This window comes from Anoplopoma fimbria, chromosome 11, assembly GCF_027596085.1.
Source record: "Anoplopoma fimbria isolate UVic2021 breed Golden Eagle Sablefish chromosome 11, Afim_UVic_2022, whole genome shotgun sequence".
NCBI classification, from domain to species: domain Eukaryota; kingdom Metazoa; phylum Chordata; class Actinopteri; order Perciformes; family Anoplopomatidae; genus Anoplopoma; species Anoplopoma fimbria.
Genome location: NC_072459.1, coordinates 5,468,257 through 5,488,515, shown reverse-complemented (window position 1 = coordinate 5,488,515; position 20,259 = coordinate 5,468,257). Strand labels below are relative to the sequence as shown.

At 35.6% G+C, this 20,259-nt stretch overlaps 2 protein-coding genes across 2 annotated transcripts; both read left to right on the top strand.

Moving 5' to 3' along the window:
* The first annotated feature begins 6,658 nt into the window (after positions 1–6,658).
* On the top strand, positions 6,659–10,153 carry rpusd1 (RNA pseudouridine synthase domain containing 1). Its single transcript, XM_054607956.1, has 6 exons — positions 6,659–6,772; positions 7,648–7,874; positions 7,968–8,091; positions 8,233–8,335; positions 8,589–8,690; positions 9,098–10,153. The coding sequence occupies exons 2-6, from the start codon at positions 7,684–7,686 to the stop codon at positions 9,508–9,510; spliced, it is 933 nt and encodes a 310-aa protein (XP_054463931.1). The 5' UTR covers positions 6,659–6,772; positions 7,648–7,683; the 3' UTR covers positions 9,511–10,153.
* A 1,162-nt stretch (positions 10,154–11,315) lies between these two features.
* Positions 11,316–15,942, top strand: slc25a17 (solute carrier family 25 member 17). The gene is made up of 9 exons (XM_054607877.1): positions 11,316–11,512; positions 11,906–11,966; positions 12,063–12,129; positions 12,288–12,439; positions 12,565–12,681; positions 13,324–13,472; positions 14,488–14,583; positions 14,725–14,810; positions 15,585–15,942. Exons 1-9 carry the CDS (start codon positions 11,456–11,458, stop codon positions 15,736–15,738), a joined length of 939 nt encoding a protein of 312 aa, XP_054463852.1. The 5' UTR covers positions 11,316–11,455; the 3' UTR covers positions 15,739–15,942.
* Positions 15,943–20,259: the final 4,317 nt, after the last annotated feature.

Below are 20,259 nucleotides of genomic sequence, written 5' to 3'. Positions count from 1 at the left end.
GAGAGATGATGATGCTGCTCTTCCCGTCTTTCACTCCTGTTCTCCCCCTCCACCTCTTTTCCTCCCCCTTTCACCCTCCCCCATCTTGTCCTGTGAGAGAAGCCTTGCAATGGCTGGAGACAGGATGCACTACTTCTTCTCCTCTTCTTCCTTAGTCTCCTCTTCTTCTTTTTTCTTCCTTGTCTTTTCGATTGCAGGTGTCCTTACGGGAACTTTTAGAGAAAAGAATCGCCCCTCTCTCTGCCTTCTGTCAATGCATTCATATTCTTCTTCCAGATTCTTCTACATCTGAATCACATCCGTCCAGAGTTGTTCACATGAGGAAGCTTTTGGGATGACAAGTGTCCTTTTCCTTTAACTCTCAGTGTCCTTCTTCCCACCTTGCCTCCATATGGCAGCACTGGAGGGGGGTCTGCAAAAGTCAGCTTGTGGCATAAAGGGAAATACAATATACAGGCCTACACACATACAAACATAATTGCAAATATTCAATATCTGTCCCCAAATAGAAGAGAAGAAATATGTAAATACTCTGCATTTGGATGTTCAATAGGAATTATTCTGGATTAACACATCGAAACATTTGTTGAAATGTTCACCAATAACAGTTATACAGGTGGTGACATGAGGCAAAGATGCTTTGTGACATGCAGCTTCATGCAGGCCTTAAAACCTTGACGGAACAAACACGATCCACGCAAGTAGGCAGAGGCTTCGAGCTACGGAAGATCGGTTTCACGCATTGCAGTGTATCATGTAAATATCTTTACGCAAAGCAATCGCAAAGCTGTACTTGCGTGGATCGTATTTGTGGCCCGAGCACCTGATTGACACTGTTTGCATCAAAATGCATGAATAACAAATAACTCTCTTAAGACATAATCCACTTATTTTTTAGATTCATTGGGACTTAAAGGTTCCCGGGGTCATCATTGTCTCTGATGGTTTCAAAAAACATCGTTGTTGTTTTCTTTAGTATCAAAGTGATGCAGTGACAGATGTACATCAACAGTAACAGGAACTGCTACAAGCTAACTCTGCATATTTTAAATTAACATTATAATTCCAGTTTGCTTCCTTTTAGGCTTTATATATTTTTTTGTAATGTAGTTCTAAACCTTAGAGCAAAACCGACCCCAGAATAGAGGCAAAATAAAAAAATACGAGTGGCAAAATCCAGTTGTCTAGATTATTTGGTAAGGAAAGAAAAAAACTGCGTGATAATACACATCATAATTTCTACAAGAAGTGAAGGAACGTTTTTTTTTTATTTCATATGACAAGATTATGCTCTAATTATCCAAATATTGTCTTTTCAAAGCAGCAGTTTTCTCGAGTCTTTGTGAAACGTTTTGAAAGACCGTTTAAAGACTGTAACCGAACTGTGCATATTGTAGAAAGAGATGCATGTATGTCCTTTAATAATTTGATACAATTCATTCATTTAAAATGAACAAAGTGTGCCCTTCCTAAACTTCTCTCATATAACAAGGACACAAGATGTGAATACAATTCCGCTTTGAGCGTTAATTAAACATTTTAAGATGGTAGCTGAAAGAATACTGAGAAGTAAATCAAGGGAGGAATGAATTCCCCTTAATAGAAATAAGAAATATCATTATTGTGTTAAGTCTTTGGATATGATATTGTCATTGTTGCTGAACATATTGAACATTGAACTTGAACTCGTTGTGATCTAAGACTAACTGTAAATGTTGGCTTGTTGGTTGTTGCATGGTTTAGCAAGATTCTCTCTTCCTTTTTTTACGACTTTATTGTAAAATTTAATGTGATTTAAAAAAATGAAAAAAAGATACTGACGCAATATCCAGATGTCAATGGTTGCCATATACTGCAGATACAGTATTTACAGGGATATTTTTAAAGGCAAATACAGCTGGAAACATTTGTCTGTGTTTAACGCCCAGCCTGTAACCATCAAGTGCTGCATCGTCAAATATCGGTGTCAAGTCTAGTATCCTGTATCTTTTAATAAAGGCAATTCAAATAACCAGTGAGAGGTCTCTTTTCAAATATTCCTCATGCATGCACACAAAGCAGTAGAAGTGCTTATTCAATTTCTTGACGCTTGGTAGATGAGAAAATAGAAACCACTGTTATGTTTGTAAGTTGATTATTCAGCTTCAGTCAAGAGACCGCAGCTAGCCCAGCTCCCTCTGAAGCTTACAATCCACCTATCAACATCCCTAAAGCTCCATTTACTGTTTTGAACTCATTGAAGGACTATTTCTTTGCAAGAACTACTTACTTCCCTTGGTCAATAAATAATTTGGCACACTTTCCAGTCTTTGTGCAAAGCTAACCATCTGCTCTCAGTATACATTTATCACACAGATATGAGAGTGGTATCAAACTCCTCAACTAACTCTCTGCAAGAAAGCGAATAAATGTAATTACCAAAATGTAAAACTATTCCTTTGAGAATCAAAAAGGGCAGTTCTTGTTTTAGTTATTTAATGAACAGATTTTTTATTATATGACATGATTCAGTCGGTCTAAAATATGACCACGTGATTCTATATTTAAATGCTCATTATGTAGTATTTGGTCCGCAAGGAGTCTCTGAGTCAAAAAGAAAACAAAAGCGGGACTTTGATGACAATGTGTCATCTGGTGTGGCCCATGTTTCCCTTGAAGTCAGAGCAAATAGACATTGTAAAGGGGACATGACCCCACTGACATGAAGCCAAATGAAACATTACATCACCTTTAATACATTTACAATGTTTTCTCTGGGGTTGACCATTGTTGGAAACATTTGGGATAATGTTAGTTCACAACTCAATAAAATATATAGCACAAGTCTAGTAGTTTTAAGACATTTTATTATGGAAATGTTAAATATAATACCTTTAACTAGTATACAGTACCAGTCAAAAGTTTGGACACACCTTCTCATTCAGCTACTTTGAAGAATCTAAAATATAAAACATATTCTGGTTTGTTGAGCATTTGTTTGTTTACCACATAATTCCATATGTGTTCCTTCATAGTTTGGATGTCTTCAATATTAATCTACAATGTTGATTTTTTAATTTTTTTAAATAAAGAAAAACCATTGAATGAGAAGGTGTGTCCAAACTTTTGACTGGTACTGTAAGTCAAATATTACACACATAAATGTCCTTGATGATCATTTTAACATGCTTGGCAATGAAGACATGTCTTATGGATGTCTTATGTAAATCCTGTTAAATGCCAAGAAGACAAAACTCCAAACTTTGAACTAATGAAAAAAAGAAATACAGCAATTAACAGCGATTAAAAGCACTAATAGAACTGCCCAAATACAACACTTTGTCAACTTACTTTTAACGACATTTATAGTTCCAATACATTTGTCCATTGACGCCATTCATTCAGTTGTAGTTTATGAAGAGTAGCTGAAAATGCTGAACGTATGATGATGGTTTTGGGAGGGCAAGTTATCCAAAGTGTGTTGGATTAAAGTTTAGTTTTGCAGATTCTGCTTCATATCGTCATTTTGTCCTGCAGGATAGTTAAAACTAAACTGAGAGCAGAATCTACTCATCCGTGAACCCGGCAGTGGTCTCTGCAATGGTTGTGTTGTTGCTGCGGAGCGCCTGCTCCAGCAGGGCTCTCTGGGCGGTAGCCGGCAGGTAGAGGAAGGCGTAGATCAGAGCCAGAATCAGCAGAGCCACCAGCAGAGGGATGCCCCAGTCCGTTGTCATTATGGGCTCCTCACAGCGAGCCTGCAGAAATGACTTGTTCTCCATAGTTTGCAAAGAACAACAATGGTGAGGCAGAAATAAATTCCAGAAGGGAAAAGGCCAGAAGAGTTTGTCCACAGTTTAAAATGTCACGCCTTCACTTTCAATAATCAATTTAGGTGGTGTTTTTCTCCACAAAATGGGAGAAAAGACTGTATTCAGACTGCACGAATAAGCAAACCTGTGGAGGAAACAGATGTGAGACACAGCTGGTATTGTTTATCCAAAGAGCATGAAGGATAACTCCCAGATAGAGAAAGTCACCTTGGACAACATGGAGTCAGCTAAATCCAGAGCAATGCAACATCCAGGCAGGTTTTCATTCACAAAGCCCAAAACAAAAGATGAATCTGGCAATATTCCAAGAAAATAGTTAGGATTTTAAAGTTATAAGAGGAAAAGATAATTAAGTTTTGGATCAAGGGAAAATAATAGATCCTTGTTGTTGAAAGAGATCATCATCAATGTCTTTTACGTCTGTCAGCGACGCCTCGCTCCTCTTTGTCTTCTGTTATCTGAATGAAATGTTTCTGATGTCCACTGAAATTATATAGTCATGCACCTCTTTGTGTGTGTGTGTGTGTGTGTGTGTGTGTGTGTGTGTGTGTGTGTGTGTGTGTGTGTGTGTGTGTATGTGTGAGAGATGCTTTTTTGCCATGGTGCACAAACACACACACACACACACACACACACACACACACACACACACACACACACACACACACACACACACACACACACACACACACACACACACAAACACAGACAGATTAGTTGAAATTCCAATTATATAATAATTCTTGATCTTCTTAACTGAAAACAAATTCATACCTTCTGTGTTGAGGGATTATTTAATAGAAGGATCTGTGCTTTATTGGACCAGCATATGTCAGGCACAGTTTGTTCCAATCAATCAGCACTTAAATGTTCCTGTATATGTCAGCTTTGAGCTGCGAGGACGTCACAGCATTGAGAAATGATTAGTGTTATATGGATGAAAATATGGATCCATATAGCCACAACATATCTTTAACACAAACCCATTAAAAACAGTAGTGCAACAAAAAGTTTAAATATGCCTTGGATTTAAATGATAGATGATAAATAATGATTTAGTTACAATTTCTTATAATGTCAATTCTTGTTTTACCACATTCATTTCTTTATACCCTCAAAGTACCTACGAGTAAACTTTCTATATAACAATAGTTTATCAGTTTAAGGTCTAGGCACTGTGGCACAAAATACACGAACAAAACAGAAAACAGCAGCATTTCATTATCTCAGACTCCACATGATCACAACACCGGATGGAATGCGTCATCAGATCCAGTGACCTCTGCCAGATGAAAGTGTGGAGGTGAGGCAGAGGTGAGGGATTATGGACGTCATGCGAGTGACCTGGAACAATGCTCACTGACGGAGCAGAAGCAAATTAAACAAATGCAATAAACATTATCAGATGTATCAAAAAATGAAACCCTATATTGTATGTTCAATAGCATTGATGTAATCCATAATGTGGCCATTAAAAATGTATTTTATTTAAAATTTGATTCAATTTTCTGCCTTTCTGTATGTGATGTCAAGCTAGATAAACACATTCACAGTTAGAGTCAGTGTGTCTTTCTCACAGCAACTCAACTAAAACTAATGACATTATTGATTGCTCCGTCCATGTCCCTATGAATAAGCATGCAAAATACCAGGGCCCTGCAAATGGGTATCGCAATAATGTTGTAGAAAAACCTGTGCTTTTTCTACAATAACATGTATAACCCTATAGTTTCCACTTCACCTAACCTGCACGTCTTTGGACTCCGGAAGGAACCATTTACAGCAGTTCCCAGCATGAGGGTCGGGACCTTAATGAGTCACAAGATTTTTTTTCTCTGAATCTGAGAAGGAAAAATTACTTTATGTGGAAAAATGCCCACCTCACTTTGACATGTGAAAGTTGTGATGAGCATTGCTTTATTCTAAGGGGTCATGGGGTAAAAAGTTAGAGAACAAGATCCTCCACTGCTGGTTTCCTAGTTCCTCAAAACCTCTCAAAAGGAAAATTGGAGATTCAGCCTTTTTCACATATGCTCCCAAACAGCCTCCCCAAAAACATCAGAGAGGCATCCTCAGTTGACACTTTCAAGCTTCAGCTAAAAACACATCTATTTCGCCAAGCATTCTTCAATAACAGCGCTTAGGTGCCCTCCACATAGTCCCAAAACTATCCCTCAATTGATCTTTTATGTACTCATTCACGTCTATGTACAGTACCAGTCAAAAGTTTGTTGAGCATTTGTTTGTTTACCACATAATTCATGTTCCTTCATAGTTTGGATGTCTTCAATGTTGAAAAAAATAAAATAAAAATAAAGAAAAAACATTGAATGAGAAGGTGTGTCCAAACTTTTGACTGGTACTGTATATACAATTTTTAAATGTAATATGTTTTTCTGTTTTATTGATATGCTGAAATTTCCTGTTGTTGTTGCTCTGTACAAACTTGCTATTCTGTTACTATTTTTTATTTATTTATCTTATCTATTTTTATCTTTTACTTTTATTTTTTTTAAATGTACAGCAATTTGAGCTACTTAGTCTGTATGAAATGTGCTATATAAATAAAGATTATTATTATTATTATTATTATTATTATTATTATTATTATTATTATTATTATTATTATTATTATTATTAACCACAGGAAACTCCTAGACAAAAACTGACAAAAGAAAGGGTCCTCCTGAATTACTTATTAACTTTCTACATTAAAAAACACATAGCCTACTCAAATCTGCATCATTAACTGAGCAAAATAATCCATAATTCACACAGAGCCATGATGCTACTCATATCCAGACCAGTAGATGGCGCTGTTCACACTGGTTTCCGTTATCAGCCTTAATAAACGCAGACGAAGAAGAACTTTTTGTTTACATCAGTGTTTCCTGATAGATGTACTTTAACATTCACTATGTCGGAAAAATGTACCACATATTATTGTTGACTGGTTATTAGAGGTAAGTTGTGCAGACAGTCGCAGTATTATGACGTAGACAGTTAGCTTTTGGTGTTAGCATACAGCAGCTAGCACATGTTTTCCTTAGCATGCTTTCATTGTATTCTTCTTCTCTGTATGTTAAAGGGGCTTAACTCCACTGACAGATACCCCTGTTTTATTCTTGTTACTTTGCAATTAATATGATTAGTTTATATAATATGTATCATAGTTTCAGGGTAACATATCCAGTATATATAGTCTATGACATAATTTAAATAAGTGCCATGTCACAAAGGGAAAAGCTGCCTTCACATCAAGACATCAGTAATATGAAAGCAATAATATATCAGAATGATATTATAAATACTTGATTTACTGCAAGCACATTTAGCTTATAATACTTTTGCTTTTAATAGTTTTAAAGTTGTAGTTTTGTACTCTAAACAGAAGTTCCTAATACTTGTTGCACTGCCTAATTCCATTGGTTACTACATTTATTCAAGTACTATACTTAAAAAATCTAGGTACTTGTATTTTATTTGAGTGTTTTCATTGTATTCTTCTCTGTATGTTAAAGGGGATAGATTTTATAAAATATGTATCATAGTTTCAGGGTAACATATCCAGTATATATAGTCTATGACATAATTTAAATAAGTGCCATGTCACAAAGTGAAAGCTGCCTTCACATCAAGACAACAGTAATATGAAAGCAATAATATATCAGAATGAAAGGGGGGCATTCTCCATAATAAATACTTGAAGCACATTTAGCTTATAATACTTTTGCTTTTAATAGTTTTGAAGTTGTAGTTTTCTACTGTAAACAAAAGTTCTTAATACTTGTTGCATTGAAATACAGTGAAATATCAAGACATCCATCTTATCCTGCAGGGCCGGATGAGTTGTGTGAGTTAAACGCTGCACACAATGATGACCACGGAGTCTGCCAGCCTGGAGAGCCTCCATGTGCTGCACCAGAGCGATGACTACATCGTGGTGGACAAGCACTGGGACATCCGCATCGACAGCAAGATGTGGTACGAGAAACACACCGTGCAGTCGCAACTCCGGCACCGCTTCCCTCAGCTGGCAGACCCAAGCACCTACTACGGCTTCAGGTAAAAATCACACAAATGATAACTGCATAAGGTCACATGCATCATGCTCATAAAGAGTAATGGTCTCATCATGTTTCTCTCTTCCCCCAAAAGGTTCTGTCATCAGTTGGATTTCTCCACCAGTGGGGCTCTTTGTGTCGCCCTGAATAAGGCTGCAGCCGGCCGAGCTTACCGCTGCTTCAAGGACCGCACCGTCACCAAAGCCTACCTCGCCCTGGTACGAAACACAATCACAGCTGACACACATGCACACAATAGAGTTATAACCAAATGTCTCTCTGTCTGTGACACTGCATTATTAATAGTTTTCTCTTTTACGTGTGACTAAAATGTAGGAAAATAAATTGTTGATTCCCAGGTTCGTGGCGCGGTGGAAGAAGAGACACAAACCTTGGACTTCTCTATTGGCAAAAACTCCTCAGAGGGAAAAACACACATGATGTGTATTGAGGGAACAGAAGGTGTGTGTTTTTATTGTACATTTTGAAATTCTGGACTGGAAACCCTTAATTTTGAGCAGGAAGTTTTGTCCACACAGTACACATAACGTAAAAACATACACATAGAATTAGAAACAAAATAAATATTCACACACAGAGTTTAAGAGGACTAGTAGTGTTGAAATAAATTGTTCAATCTCTTTATGCATGTTTGGAATGATTGAACCATTAACTTTATTTTCTTTCTGATCTGGCCCCTTCCTTCTGTCGTCAGGTTGTGAAAACCCAAAGCCCTGCCAAACTGAGCTGACAGTGTTGGAGTACGGCTTGTATGATGGAGACCCTGTCACCAAGGTGCTGCTGCAGCCGCTCACTGGTAAAAACAACTCATCTGCTTCTTTTCATATAAGCCTAATGACAAATGTCATCTTTAAACCTTAATAGAAACACATCTGGACTGTTCTAGAGAAAGTTTACATTCCCAAAGGTCTCATGTATGAATTTGACACTGTTTTACCATCAGAGGGAGTTCGGTAGCTTTGTTGATTGTCCTGTTTTTATTCTGGGGAATTTTAACCACTGTAAACTTGGACTACCTGGGTTTAAATGTGTTGAACACGGCTAACTCCAACCACAACACCATCCTTTTAATGCCAAATATAAAACTAGGACTAAAGAGATGGATTTTTCTTGACCTTGAGTACCTTGTGTGTTTTAATGAAAAAGCTCTGACTCTGCTGTGAAAAGTCTTTCTGGCTCCTAACCACCTCTTTTCCCCTCCAGGCCGAACACACCAGTTAAGGGTCCACTGCAGCGCCATAGGCCACCCCATCGTCGGGGACTTCACCTACAGCTCGGGAGCGGACGACGCCCCCTACCGCATGATGCTGCACGCCCACTTCCTCCACATTCCCCTGGAACCTGAGCCCTTGCTCGTCGCCGCTGGAGACCCCTTTCTCCCCACGGCGGATCCCAAGTGGCTCCCGCAGCGCTCGTTACGGACTCTGGCGGCCACCGTGGAGGCTCTGCTGGAGCGCAGGGTGGAGGAGGACAGGAAGATCAAAGAGGAGAAGAGAGAGAGGGCGAGAAAGGAGGAGGAGAGGAAGAAAGGACGCCGGGAAAAGAGGATAGAGGAGGAGAGTGAGGAGCAGAGGAGGCAGTGTCAGGAGTGGCTGAGCGAATGGGCTGGAGACTGATTTATTATTATGTATTTTTAACTTATTTTAGCTGTTTACTAATGAAGATCACGTTGAGCGAACATGCTCCATCTCACTCACCACCTGTGTTGCATTTATGTTGAATAGACAGAAGTGAACCAGTACCTCAACCCCCCCACAAAACCAGTCATAAACAGGATTTTAGAAGAGATGTGTGTAAGCTGCTGCTCTCTTTTACAATTAAGTAGCTGAATAACAAGTGCCTTTCTCAAGTTCATGTTAATAACTGAGGGGTTTGATTGATGCATGTTTTGTTTTGTTTTTAACACATTCCCCCCCCTCAAAAGTGTAAGAATTTGACTTCGGTATAAAGTCATATGACTTAACTCTGATAGAAGAGCCTGAGCAGCAGCAATTGTTTTTTGTCCATGTCCAAATGCTGGTAACTTTGTGTGTTATTGCATACACTTAATGGCTGTAACATGCATGGAATCCTCTGTAAAAGCATATAGCATACTACATAGTATGTCTCTGTGCACTTTGTTTCGTTCATTATTTTACTGCTTTGAATTAAAGTGTTTCCGACATATAAAAAGGTTTATGTCAAAGTAACAACAAATGTCTACAAATTCATCTTCGTCCGGTTCTAATATAAAAAGCTAAATAAATCATTGAACAAGAATTCAGCCCTGTCTTTACATCATTACGTTTTCGGTCAATTGCACTACAAATGCAACTGCCTACATTTGATTTGTGAAGCTCTGAGGCCACGCACACACTTCCTGCTGCCTGTTGCTGCACATAGCATAACGCAGCAACACCATACAGCTCATATTTATTCCGGTGGCATACCTGTGCAGTTTCAATCCAGCATTACAGGGTTTATGTCCTCCTGTTCTGTTGCAGCACCCTGAGGCGACCACTGTGTCATCGACAGTGTCTTAGCCCTCTGCAAATGCATAACAGCGTCTTTACCAATAACATCTCTTCATTAACTTTAGATCACACCGGAAGTCAATAGTGCAAAAGAAGGAAACAGATTCATGAATGGAGTTTCTTGGTTATAACAGGCTGCTTCTTTTTTGTAATTCTATAAATTAAATAGCAGACTTTTGACTCAAATATATATGTATAATACGACAAAGGGAAGAAGATCTAAAGCACAAATGAAGATGCAGGGTAAAAGTTACTTTATACAAATTACAAACAATGAAAATCAAATTGTACTTTGTTAGTGGATTACTATGAAGCAAAATTGAAGTGAACAGTGCATCTGTTTTACAACAGTACTGATGACAGTGTTCTTGTTCATACGTACAGTACCAGTCAAAAGTTTGGACACACCTTCTCATTCAATGGTTTTTCTTTATTTTTATTTTTTTCTCCATTGTAGATTAATATTGAAGACATCCAAACTATGAAGGAACACATCTGGAATTATGTGGTAAACAAACAAATGCTCAACAAACCAGAATATGTTTTATATTTTTGATTCTTCAAAGCAGCATTGAATGAGAAGGTGTGTCCAAACTTTTGACTGGTACTGTAAATGTAAATGTTTTTAGAGGGTGAAAGTAACTTGAACAGCATCCTTATTAATAACACAAATATTAGTTTAATGCAGAAAGTCATAGCAGAACAATATAATTAGTACATCCATCTTCTATTAGGACATTATTCATGAATCCCTGCTTATGTTGAGCCTGCAAATATTCCCTAAAAGGCAAATGAACAAGGAATACACTCTTCTGATAGGTTTAAACTAACCTCTAAGCTGCAGAATGACGAGTACTACATTACCCACGATGCATCTGTGTTTACTAAATAAAGGTCTTAAAGTCAGCCACTAGGAAGCGACGCACTGCAAACAGCGAGGACACAACAGCTGTTTTATCTCACTAACAGGGTCTTTAAAAAGTGCACAATGGGTTTATTTTAGTCGAGCAGAAGGTTGGAAGAATAAAAATAAACGAATAAATTCAAAATGAGCTTCGCTGTTTTATCGTATGAGGGTTTGGTTCATGCTGTCTCAGGAGCAATGGTAAGTTAGCTTTACTTTCACTATTCATTTCTATAATTCAGTGTGTAATGTCAGTATATATGGTTGTATAGCTTGTATGTTTTACATCTTTACTCAAAACTCCACTGAAAGTTGTTTTGGACGTGAGAGAGACATTAAATTCATTAAATTGACTAAGATATGTATATTTTTAAATGTTTGCACCAACCTTTCCATTTGGCAATTGATGGCAATACATATGCCAAATTGAAGAGTGATTCATGGTTATGCAGAAAATTCAGTGTCTTCAAACTAAAGGCGTGTTTTGTGCTATACATTCATAAAATTGTTAGATTTTTCAATGGAGTTTGGTGTAAGATTCCTTCCATATTAAACTAAAAGGCACTATATCTCTTCCCTGAAAACTGATTATAGGGAAGTGTGACTGCCATGACAGTATTCTTCCCTCTTGATACTGCCAGACTGAGGCTACAAGGTATGAAAACATAAGCTGTGCAGTCTTATTTACATTAATTCTAGTTATCTAAGAAATGTTGTTATTAAAAACAAGTTGTGTTTTGTTTGTGTTCAGTGGATGAAAATAGGAGGGCCAAATCAACTCCAGCCATTCTGGCAGATATCATCAAAGAAGAAGGACTGTGAGTGCAAAAAAACCAAGTTAGCTTTATTACTTAATATAGTTCAGGTACACACACATCAGAACCCTCTTACACATTCCCAGCCTAACTGGAAAAAATGCAAAGAAACGATTGAATGGTTTTAAGGCATGTTGCTGTGTTTGCTGTCCCTCCTGCAGATTAGCCATTTACAGAGGCTGGTTCCCCGTCATCTGCAGCCTGTGCTGCTCCAACTTTGTTTACTTCTACTGCTTCCACAGCCTGAAGGCTCGCTGGCTGAAGGGAAAGCAGTCGGCTCCGAGCAGTGACTTAATCATAGGCATTGCTGCAGGTAAGAGGGTCCACGTTTATCATAAAAGCCTTGTTGTAGTGACTCAGGACAAGAAAGTCAATCCAATCTCCTCCATGAGTCCACGTCCATTTCTTCATGATTTTCATCTGCCTTCTTGTCTTTAGGTGTCATAAACGTTCTTCTTACCACTCCTCTGTGGGTGGTCAACACCAGGCTGAAGCTTCAGGGTTCCAAGTTTCGCAATGCAGATATTCGGCCTACCAACTACTCTGGCATTATGGGTAAAGGGTCATGTCATTTTATTTTTGGGATTGTCTGTCTGTCCGATCCATTTTTGTGAATGTGGTCTCTAAGGAATACCTGGAAGGGAATTTTTATATAAGTACAGTACCAGTCAAAAGTTTGGACACACCTTCTCATTCAATGGTTTTTATTTTTTTATTTTTTATTTATTTTCTACATTGTAGATTAATATCGAAGACATCCAAACTATGAAGGAACACATATGGAATTATGTGGTAAACAAACAAATGCTCAACAAACCAGAATATGTTTTATATTTTATATTCTTCAAAGTAGTTGAATGAGAAGGTGTGTCCAAACTTTTGACTGGTACTGTAAATAGTTGCCAAACAGTAAAAAGACTATTTCCTGGTCTGTCATGTGATGCCATGGGGCCCAATAATACTTTTCCACATTCGGAAATCAGTGGATCATTTTTTGGGGGGTAAATCAACTTCCCAGTAGGAACACTTATTTCAATCTTATGGTTTAAATAAGAGTTTATCCTATTTTATCAAATAGGATAAAATGAAGAAGTGACGACATTTTGGACAAGGCTCTTTGTTGGAGGCATACAACCACGAGGCGGTAATTCCAGTTTTTTCAGTAATGGCTGATTTTTTGTTTTTTGTTTTTGGCAGATGCCTTTGCTCAGATCACCCGTGATGAGGGCGTGGGAGCTCTGTGGAACGGGACCTTCCCATCGCTGCTGCTGGTGCTGAACCCCGCAATCCAGTTCATGATTTACGAAGGCCTGAAGAGGCAGCTGAGGAGAGGAGTTCCCAGAGAGGTGAGTGTAGAACAGAAAGAGGACAGCGAGGGATTAGGATAACACAGACATTAGATGGAAATGAAAGATTAAAGCTGAAATCAGAGCAGTGTTTTTGAAAGTCGAGATGCGGGGAGACAATATATGAGGAACAAAGTTTGAGCGTATGAGTTGAAAATTACAATATCCAGTTTTTATTATTCATCATCATCACTTTTACAAAAGATCTTGACATTTTTGCAATGGCCAATAAATCATTTGCATTGAAATTGGGATTTTAAACTGATGCCAACATAGTATTGATATTTGACAGTAAAAAAAACTTAATATATTTTTTCTGCACATGGACCTTAATATAATCATGATCAGCAGTGATCCTTCTAATTGGTTAAACATGTCCTATACATAACATGAGAGCATGTTTCAAACGTAATTGTAAAATTGTAAACATTCAACTATAAGCCAAAAATATGTTCAACAAGAGCTAGAATGATCAAAAATACACTGTCGCTGATTACCCTGAATATAATTTATAATATCATTTATTATTATAATGATAATACAGTAGTTTTGCAGGCAAATATAAGTGCCACATCATGATATTAAAATAAATGAAAAACACACATATGCACTTGTGATTAACCAACGAAAATAAGAGGAGAGAAGATTCCTTCAGCTCATCCCATCATCTGGATGGATAGACACTGGATATGCAGTAATTCTCTTCACGTGATTTTTGTGTGACTTAAGACTGTTGAAGCAGACACGTTGGCTGAATGTGTGCTTTCACACCACGTGCACTTTGACATTTTGTTGGTCAACCTGAACAATGGTGGATAAATGTTTTAGTTTAGGATAACATGACGCTCACTGTAAAGTAGGGGAGAGTGTCACTTATTCACGTCACCGGTAAGTGTGGACGTTTGAAACCCTGTTAACCCTCCAGAGAAGACAACTCCTAAGTCCTTTAGGCGTCCACTGTTCCTCTAATAATATGAATTTTCACAAAAATGTTTTCTTCTTTTTCCCCTTCAAGCTTTCATCTGTCGAGGTCTTCCTCATCGGCGCAGTTGCCAAAGCGGTTGCCACCATTGTTACGTACCCGCTGCAGACCATACAGTCCATTCTCAGGGTGGGTTTTTGTCTACATATTTGAATATGAGAGGCATGTGGTTTATTATGTAAATGTATAATTAAAAGCCTCCTCACAGAGTTTTGATAAAATGCTTTAATCAAACATACAAGTTATTTTTCTTCTTTTGAATCCTTACAGTTTGGTCAGTTCAGCGAGTCAACGGGTGAGTCAAAACTGCTGTCCAGCATCAGGGCTATCAAGTGTCTACTGGTCAACAGAGTCAGGTGCGTACACACACACACACACACACACACACACACACACGCACACGCACACACACACACAGATAATACTTTAAGGTTCTCAAGTAAGGTTTCAATTTTAATTTTGTCTACACTTATGGCTCAATTTAAATTCTACATTTGACTGGTTGCACTTGAAATACGAAGAATTTGCTATAAAATGTTAAGACATATGGTAAAATAACTTTGTCTGTGTCCAAACTTGCATTCCAAATCTGGTTTTGGTCCCTCCAGATTAGAATCAATTTGCTTTCATGCAATCAAGGTGACAATTAACAAATTAAACTATAAATGTTCAACCATTCATAGCTGAACATATCATATTTCAAACCTTTATGTCATTTAAAATGACTCAGTAACTAAAAACAATGTTTTGTCAGCATGACTTTATGTTTCCAGTTAGAACTAGAGAGCACATTGCCTTTAGTCATCTGGTTTACAATTTGCTGTCATGGTCTTTATTTAACTTCATATGCATCATATGTAAAACTTTACGCCTATTTTGTTACCACATAAACCATTGCAGATCCTGATCATTGGCAAATAACTGGACAGTCAAACTAAAATAATTCATTAGAGGAATAAATCAGATTGGCCTTCAGTCTGAAAATTGTCTTTTTAACGTTCTGTAGATTATCAAAACCGTAATATGCACTTTTTCTGTTGCTTTTGTGTGTGCAGACAGATTGTTAAATTAATAAATATTCCCTTCAGATAGTGATTATTCACTTTTTTCCCCTTCTGTTTCATCTATAGGAAGCACGGCATGTTGGGTCTGTTTAAAGGCCTGGAGGCCAAGCTGCTGCAGACGGTGCTGACTGCTGCACTCATGTTCCTTCTCTATGAGAATATTGCCAGTCTCACCTTCAGAGTCATGGGACTGAGCAGCAAACACTACAAGAGACGGTAGCGAGCTCCACAACGACGAACGTTTGACCACATTAAAGCACTGACTGACTCTAGTGATCACTGCTAACAGACCCCATGATGGGGATTTTAACTTCCTGGGAATCTGTCCCTTTCTTGTGAATCAAGTTTTCAACATTTCTGTGAATCTTTAATGGTAATCTCATCCTCATCCTACTAATACTCCAACCAATAAAACATTACAACTTTAAAGTAAACCCCTCCCTCTAATTATACTGATTTTGTTTGTCTGTAAAACCCTGAGCTGATGGACGGTTATGCGATGACTGAGAAGCCCATCTGAATGTGAGATGAGCTCCTTCGAGGTCCAACTCTGGAATACAAAGAACACAAAGTCAACAGACTTATTGATACACATTGGACATATTACACTATAGTTATTAAGTAAAGAAACAAGAGAACCTGAAGAAAACTAACAAATTCAATCTAAGTCTGAACTTTCCCCAAAACACATGCACACATGTAGGGAATGATTCGTGAAAAAGAATCATAACTCTCTTTAAAAAGCACGTAAAAGGGGCACTTGTAAAATTCCACAGTTATTACTCAATGAAAACTGATCACATAATTGTAAAAAACAAACAAAATACATGGTCTAGTGGAAGCATTTGAATTGACATAACAAATTAACACATTTTACTGATAATACATGTTTATTGTTACTAAAAATTTGAATGCAGGAGTCAAACAAGTAAAACAAATGAAAAGTTGGTAAAGAATGAAAATAGGACATAGGAAATTATAAACAAAATTAAATTAACATCTTATTAAAATAAGAACGAGTGCCACTTTTAACAGTAAATTGATTAGATTACGCAAAATATTTCAATAGAAATTAGCAAGACTCTTAATTAAAAACAATGACATGATACCAAAAGAAGTTCACATAAAGAAGATTAAAAATAGTGAAAAGAAGCATTAAGTATTAGATAGCTGACTTGGGTGGGAATAGACACTTCTCTTTTCTGCTCAAATTACTTAAAATGCAAAATACTCAAACTTAATTAAAAGCTGTCAAGAATAAATCACCAAAAAAGACCATGGCTTAATTTCCATCATGCCTCTTAAAGTCATAGAAAACATCAGGGATTTAAAATTGCTATTTAATAATAGATATTAAAAGCAGTGTTCATTTGAAATACCGTATTTTCCGCACTATAAGGCGCACTTAAAAGCCTTTAATTTTCTCAAAAAACGACAGTGCGCCTTATAATCCGGAGCGCTTTATATATGGATTAATTCTGGTTGTGCTTACTGACCTCGAAGCGGTTTTGCTTGCAATGCGCGGTGAACGCCGCAACCTATTTCCCGGTCACCGGGATTCTACCGGGACGGCTCCTCTAGCTCCCGGGCGGCTCAACCGGTACCGGTACCGTGAAAAACACCGGTAATCCGGCACACCGGTATACAGGAGGATGAGCCGTCCAGTGAAACATCCGTGAAAACATCATCACGTTACGTCACTAAACCGCTACTGTGACAAACACGAAACATTAAATAAAGAGAATGAAACATTAAATAAAGAGAATAAAACATTAAATAAAGAGAATGAAACATTAAATAAAGAAAATAAACATTAATTAAATACAGAGAATAAAACATTAAATAAAGAAAATAAAAGATTAAATAAAGAGAATGAAAAATTAAATAAAGAGAATAAAACATTAAATGAAGAGAATGAAACATTAAATAAAGAAAATGAAACATTAAATAAAGATAATGAAACATTAAATAAAGATAAAAGATTAAATAAAGAGAATGTAAAGATAATGAAACATTAAATAAAGAAAATAAAACATTAAATAAAGATAATGAAACATTAAATAAAGAGAATAAAACATTAAATGAAGAGAATGAAACATTAAATAAAGAAAATGAAACATTAAAAATACAGAGAATAAAACATTAAATAAAGAAAATAAAAGATTAAATAAAGAGAATGAAAAATTAAATAAAGAGAATAAAAGATTAAATAAAGAGAATGTAAAGATAATGAAACATTAAATAAAGATAATGAAAAATTAAATAAAGAAAATGAAACATTAAATAAAGATAATGAAACATTAAATAAAGAGAATAAAACATTAAATAAAGAGAATGTAAAGATAATGAAACATTAAATAAAGAAAATAAAACATTAAATAAAGATAATGAAACATTAAATAAAGAGAATAAAAGATTAAATAAAGAATGAAACATTAAATAAAGAAAATGAAACATTAATTAAATAAAGAGAATAAAACATTAAATAAAGAAAATAAAAGATTAAATAAAGAGAATGAAAAATTAAATAAAGAGAATAAAAGATTAAATAAAGATAATGTAAAGATAATGAAACATTAAATAAAGATAATGAAAAATTAAATAAAGAAAATGAAACATTAAATAAAGATAATGAAACATTAATTAAATAAAGAGAATAAAACATTAAATAAAGATATTAAAACATTAAATAAAGAAAATAAAACATTAAATAAAGAGAATAAAACATTAAATAAAGATAATAGATGATATTGCAGCCTTCGTGGCATCAACTTAAGATCTTAAAAATAAGAACTTGAAAATTTAAATATATACATATATATATATATATATATATAAATATATTGTGTTTTATATGTATGAACAAATGTCTCAATAAAGTTATTGAATTTAAAAAAAAAAAAAAATAAAAATAATAATAAAAAACTACCCGGCATGCAATGCGCGGTGAACGCCGGAACCTATTTCCCGGTCACCGGGATTCTACCGGGACGGCTCCTCTAGCTCCCGGCTCAACCTCCTCTAGCTCTGCTAGCTATAGGAGGTTGAGCGGCTCCACCGGTACCGTACCGAAAAACACCGGTAATCCGGCACACCGGTATACAGGAGGATGAGCCGTCCAGTAAAACATCCGTGAAAACATCATGACGTTACGTCACTGAACCGCTACTGTGACAAACACGGAACATTAAATAAAGAAACATTAAATAAAGAGAATGAAACATTAAATAAAGAAAAAAAATTAAATAAAGAGATTAAAACATTAAATAAAGAAAATAAAACATTAAATGAAGATAATGAAAAATTAAATAAAGAGAATAAAAGATTAAATAAAGAAAATGAAACATTAAATAAAGATAATGAAACATTAATTAAATAAAGAGAATAAAACATTAAATAAAGATATTAAAACATTAAATAAAGAAAATAAAACATTAAATAAAGAGAATAAAACATTAAATAAAGATAATAGATGATATTGCAGCCTTCGTGGCATCAACTTAAGATCTTAAAAATAAGAACTTGAAAATTTAAATATATACATATATATATATATATATATATATATATATATATTAAATGTTTTTATATGTATGAACAAATGTCTCAATAAAGTTATTGAATTTAAAAAAAAATAAATAATAATAATAATAAAAAAAAAAACTACCCGGCATGCAATGCGCGGTGATCGCCGGAACCTATTTCCCGGTCACCGGGATTCTACCGGGACGGCTCCTCTAGCTCCCAGCTCCCTCCTCTAGCTCTGCTAGCTATAGGAGGTTGAGCCGGCACCACCGTGGTACCGTGAAAAACACCGGTAATCCGGCACACCGGTATACAGGAGGATGAGCCGTCCAGTAAAACATCCGTGAAAACATCATGACGTTACGTCACTGAACCGCTACTGTGACAAACACGGAACATTAAATAAAGATAATAAAACATTAAATAAAGAGAATGAAAAATTAAATAAAGAGATTAAAACATTAAATAAAGAAAATAAAACATTAAATAAAGAGAATAAAACATTAAATAAAGAGAATGAAACATTAAATAAAGAGAATAAAACATTAAATAAAGATAATAAAACATTAAATAAAGAGAATAAAACATTAAATAAAGAGAATAAAACATTAAATAAATAGAATGAAACATTAAAGAGAATGAAACATTAAATAAAGTTAATAAAACATTAAATAAAGATAATGAAAAATTAAATAAAGATGATAAAACATTAAATAAAGATAATGAAAAATTAAATAAAGAAAATAAAACATTAAATAAAGAAAATGAAACATTAAATAAAGATAATGAAACATTAATTAAATAAAGAGAATAAAACATTAAATAAAGATATTAAAACATTAAATAAAGAAAATAAAACATTAAATAAAGAGAATAAAACATTAAATAAAGATAATAGATGATATTGCAGCCTTCGTGGCATCAACTTAAGATCTTAAAAATAAGAACTTGAAAATTTAAATATATACATATATATATATATATATATATATAAATATATTGTGTTTTATATGTATGAACAAATGTCTCAATAAAGTTATTGAATTTAAAAAAATAATAATAAAAAAAAAAATTAAAAAAAAACTACCCGGCATGCAATGCGCGGTGATCGCCGGAACCTATTTCCCGGTCACCGGGATTCTACCGGGACGGCTCCTCTAGCTCCCGGCGGCTCAACCTCCTCTAGCTCTGCTAGCTAGGAGGTTGAGCCGGCCGG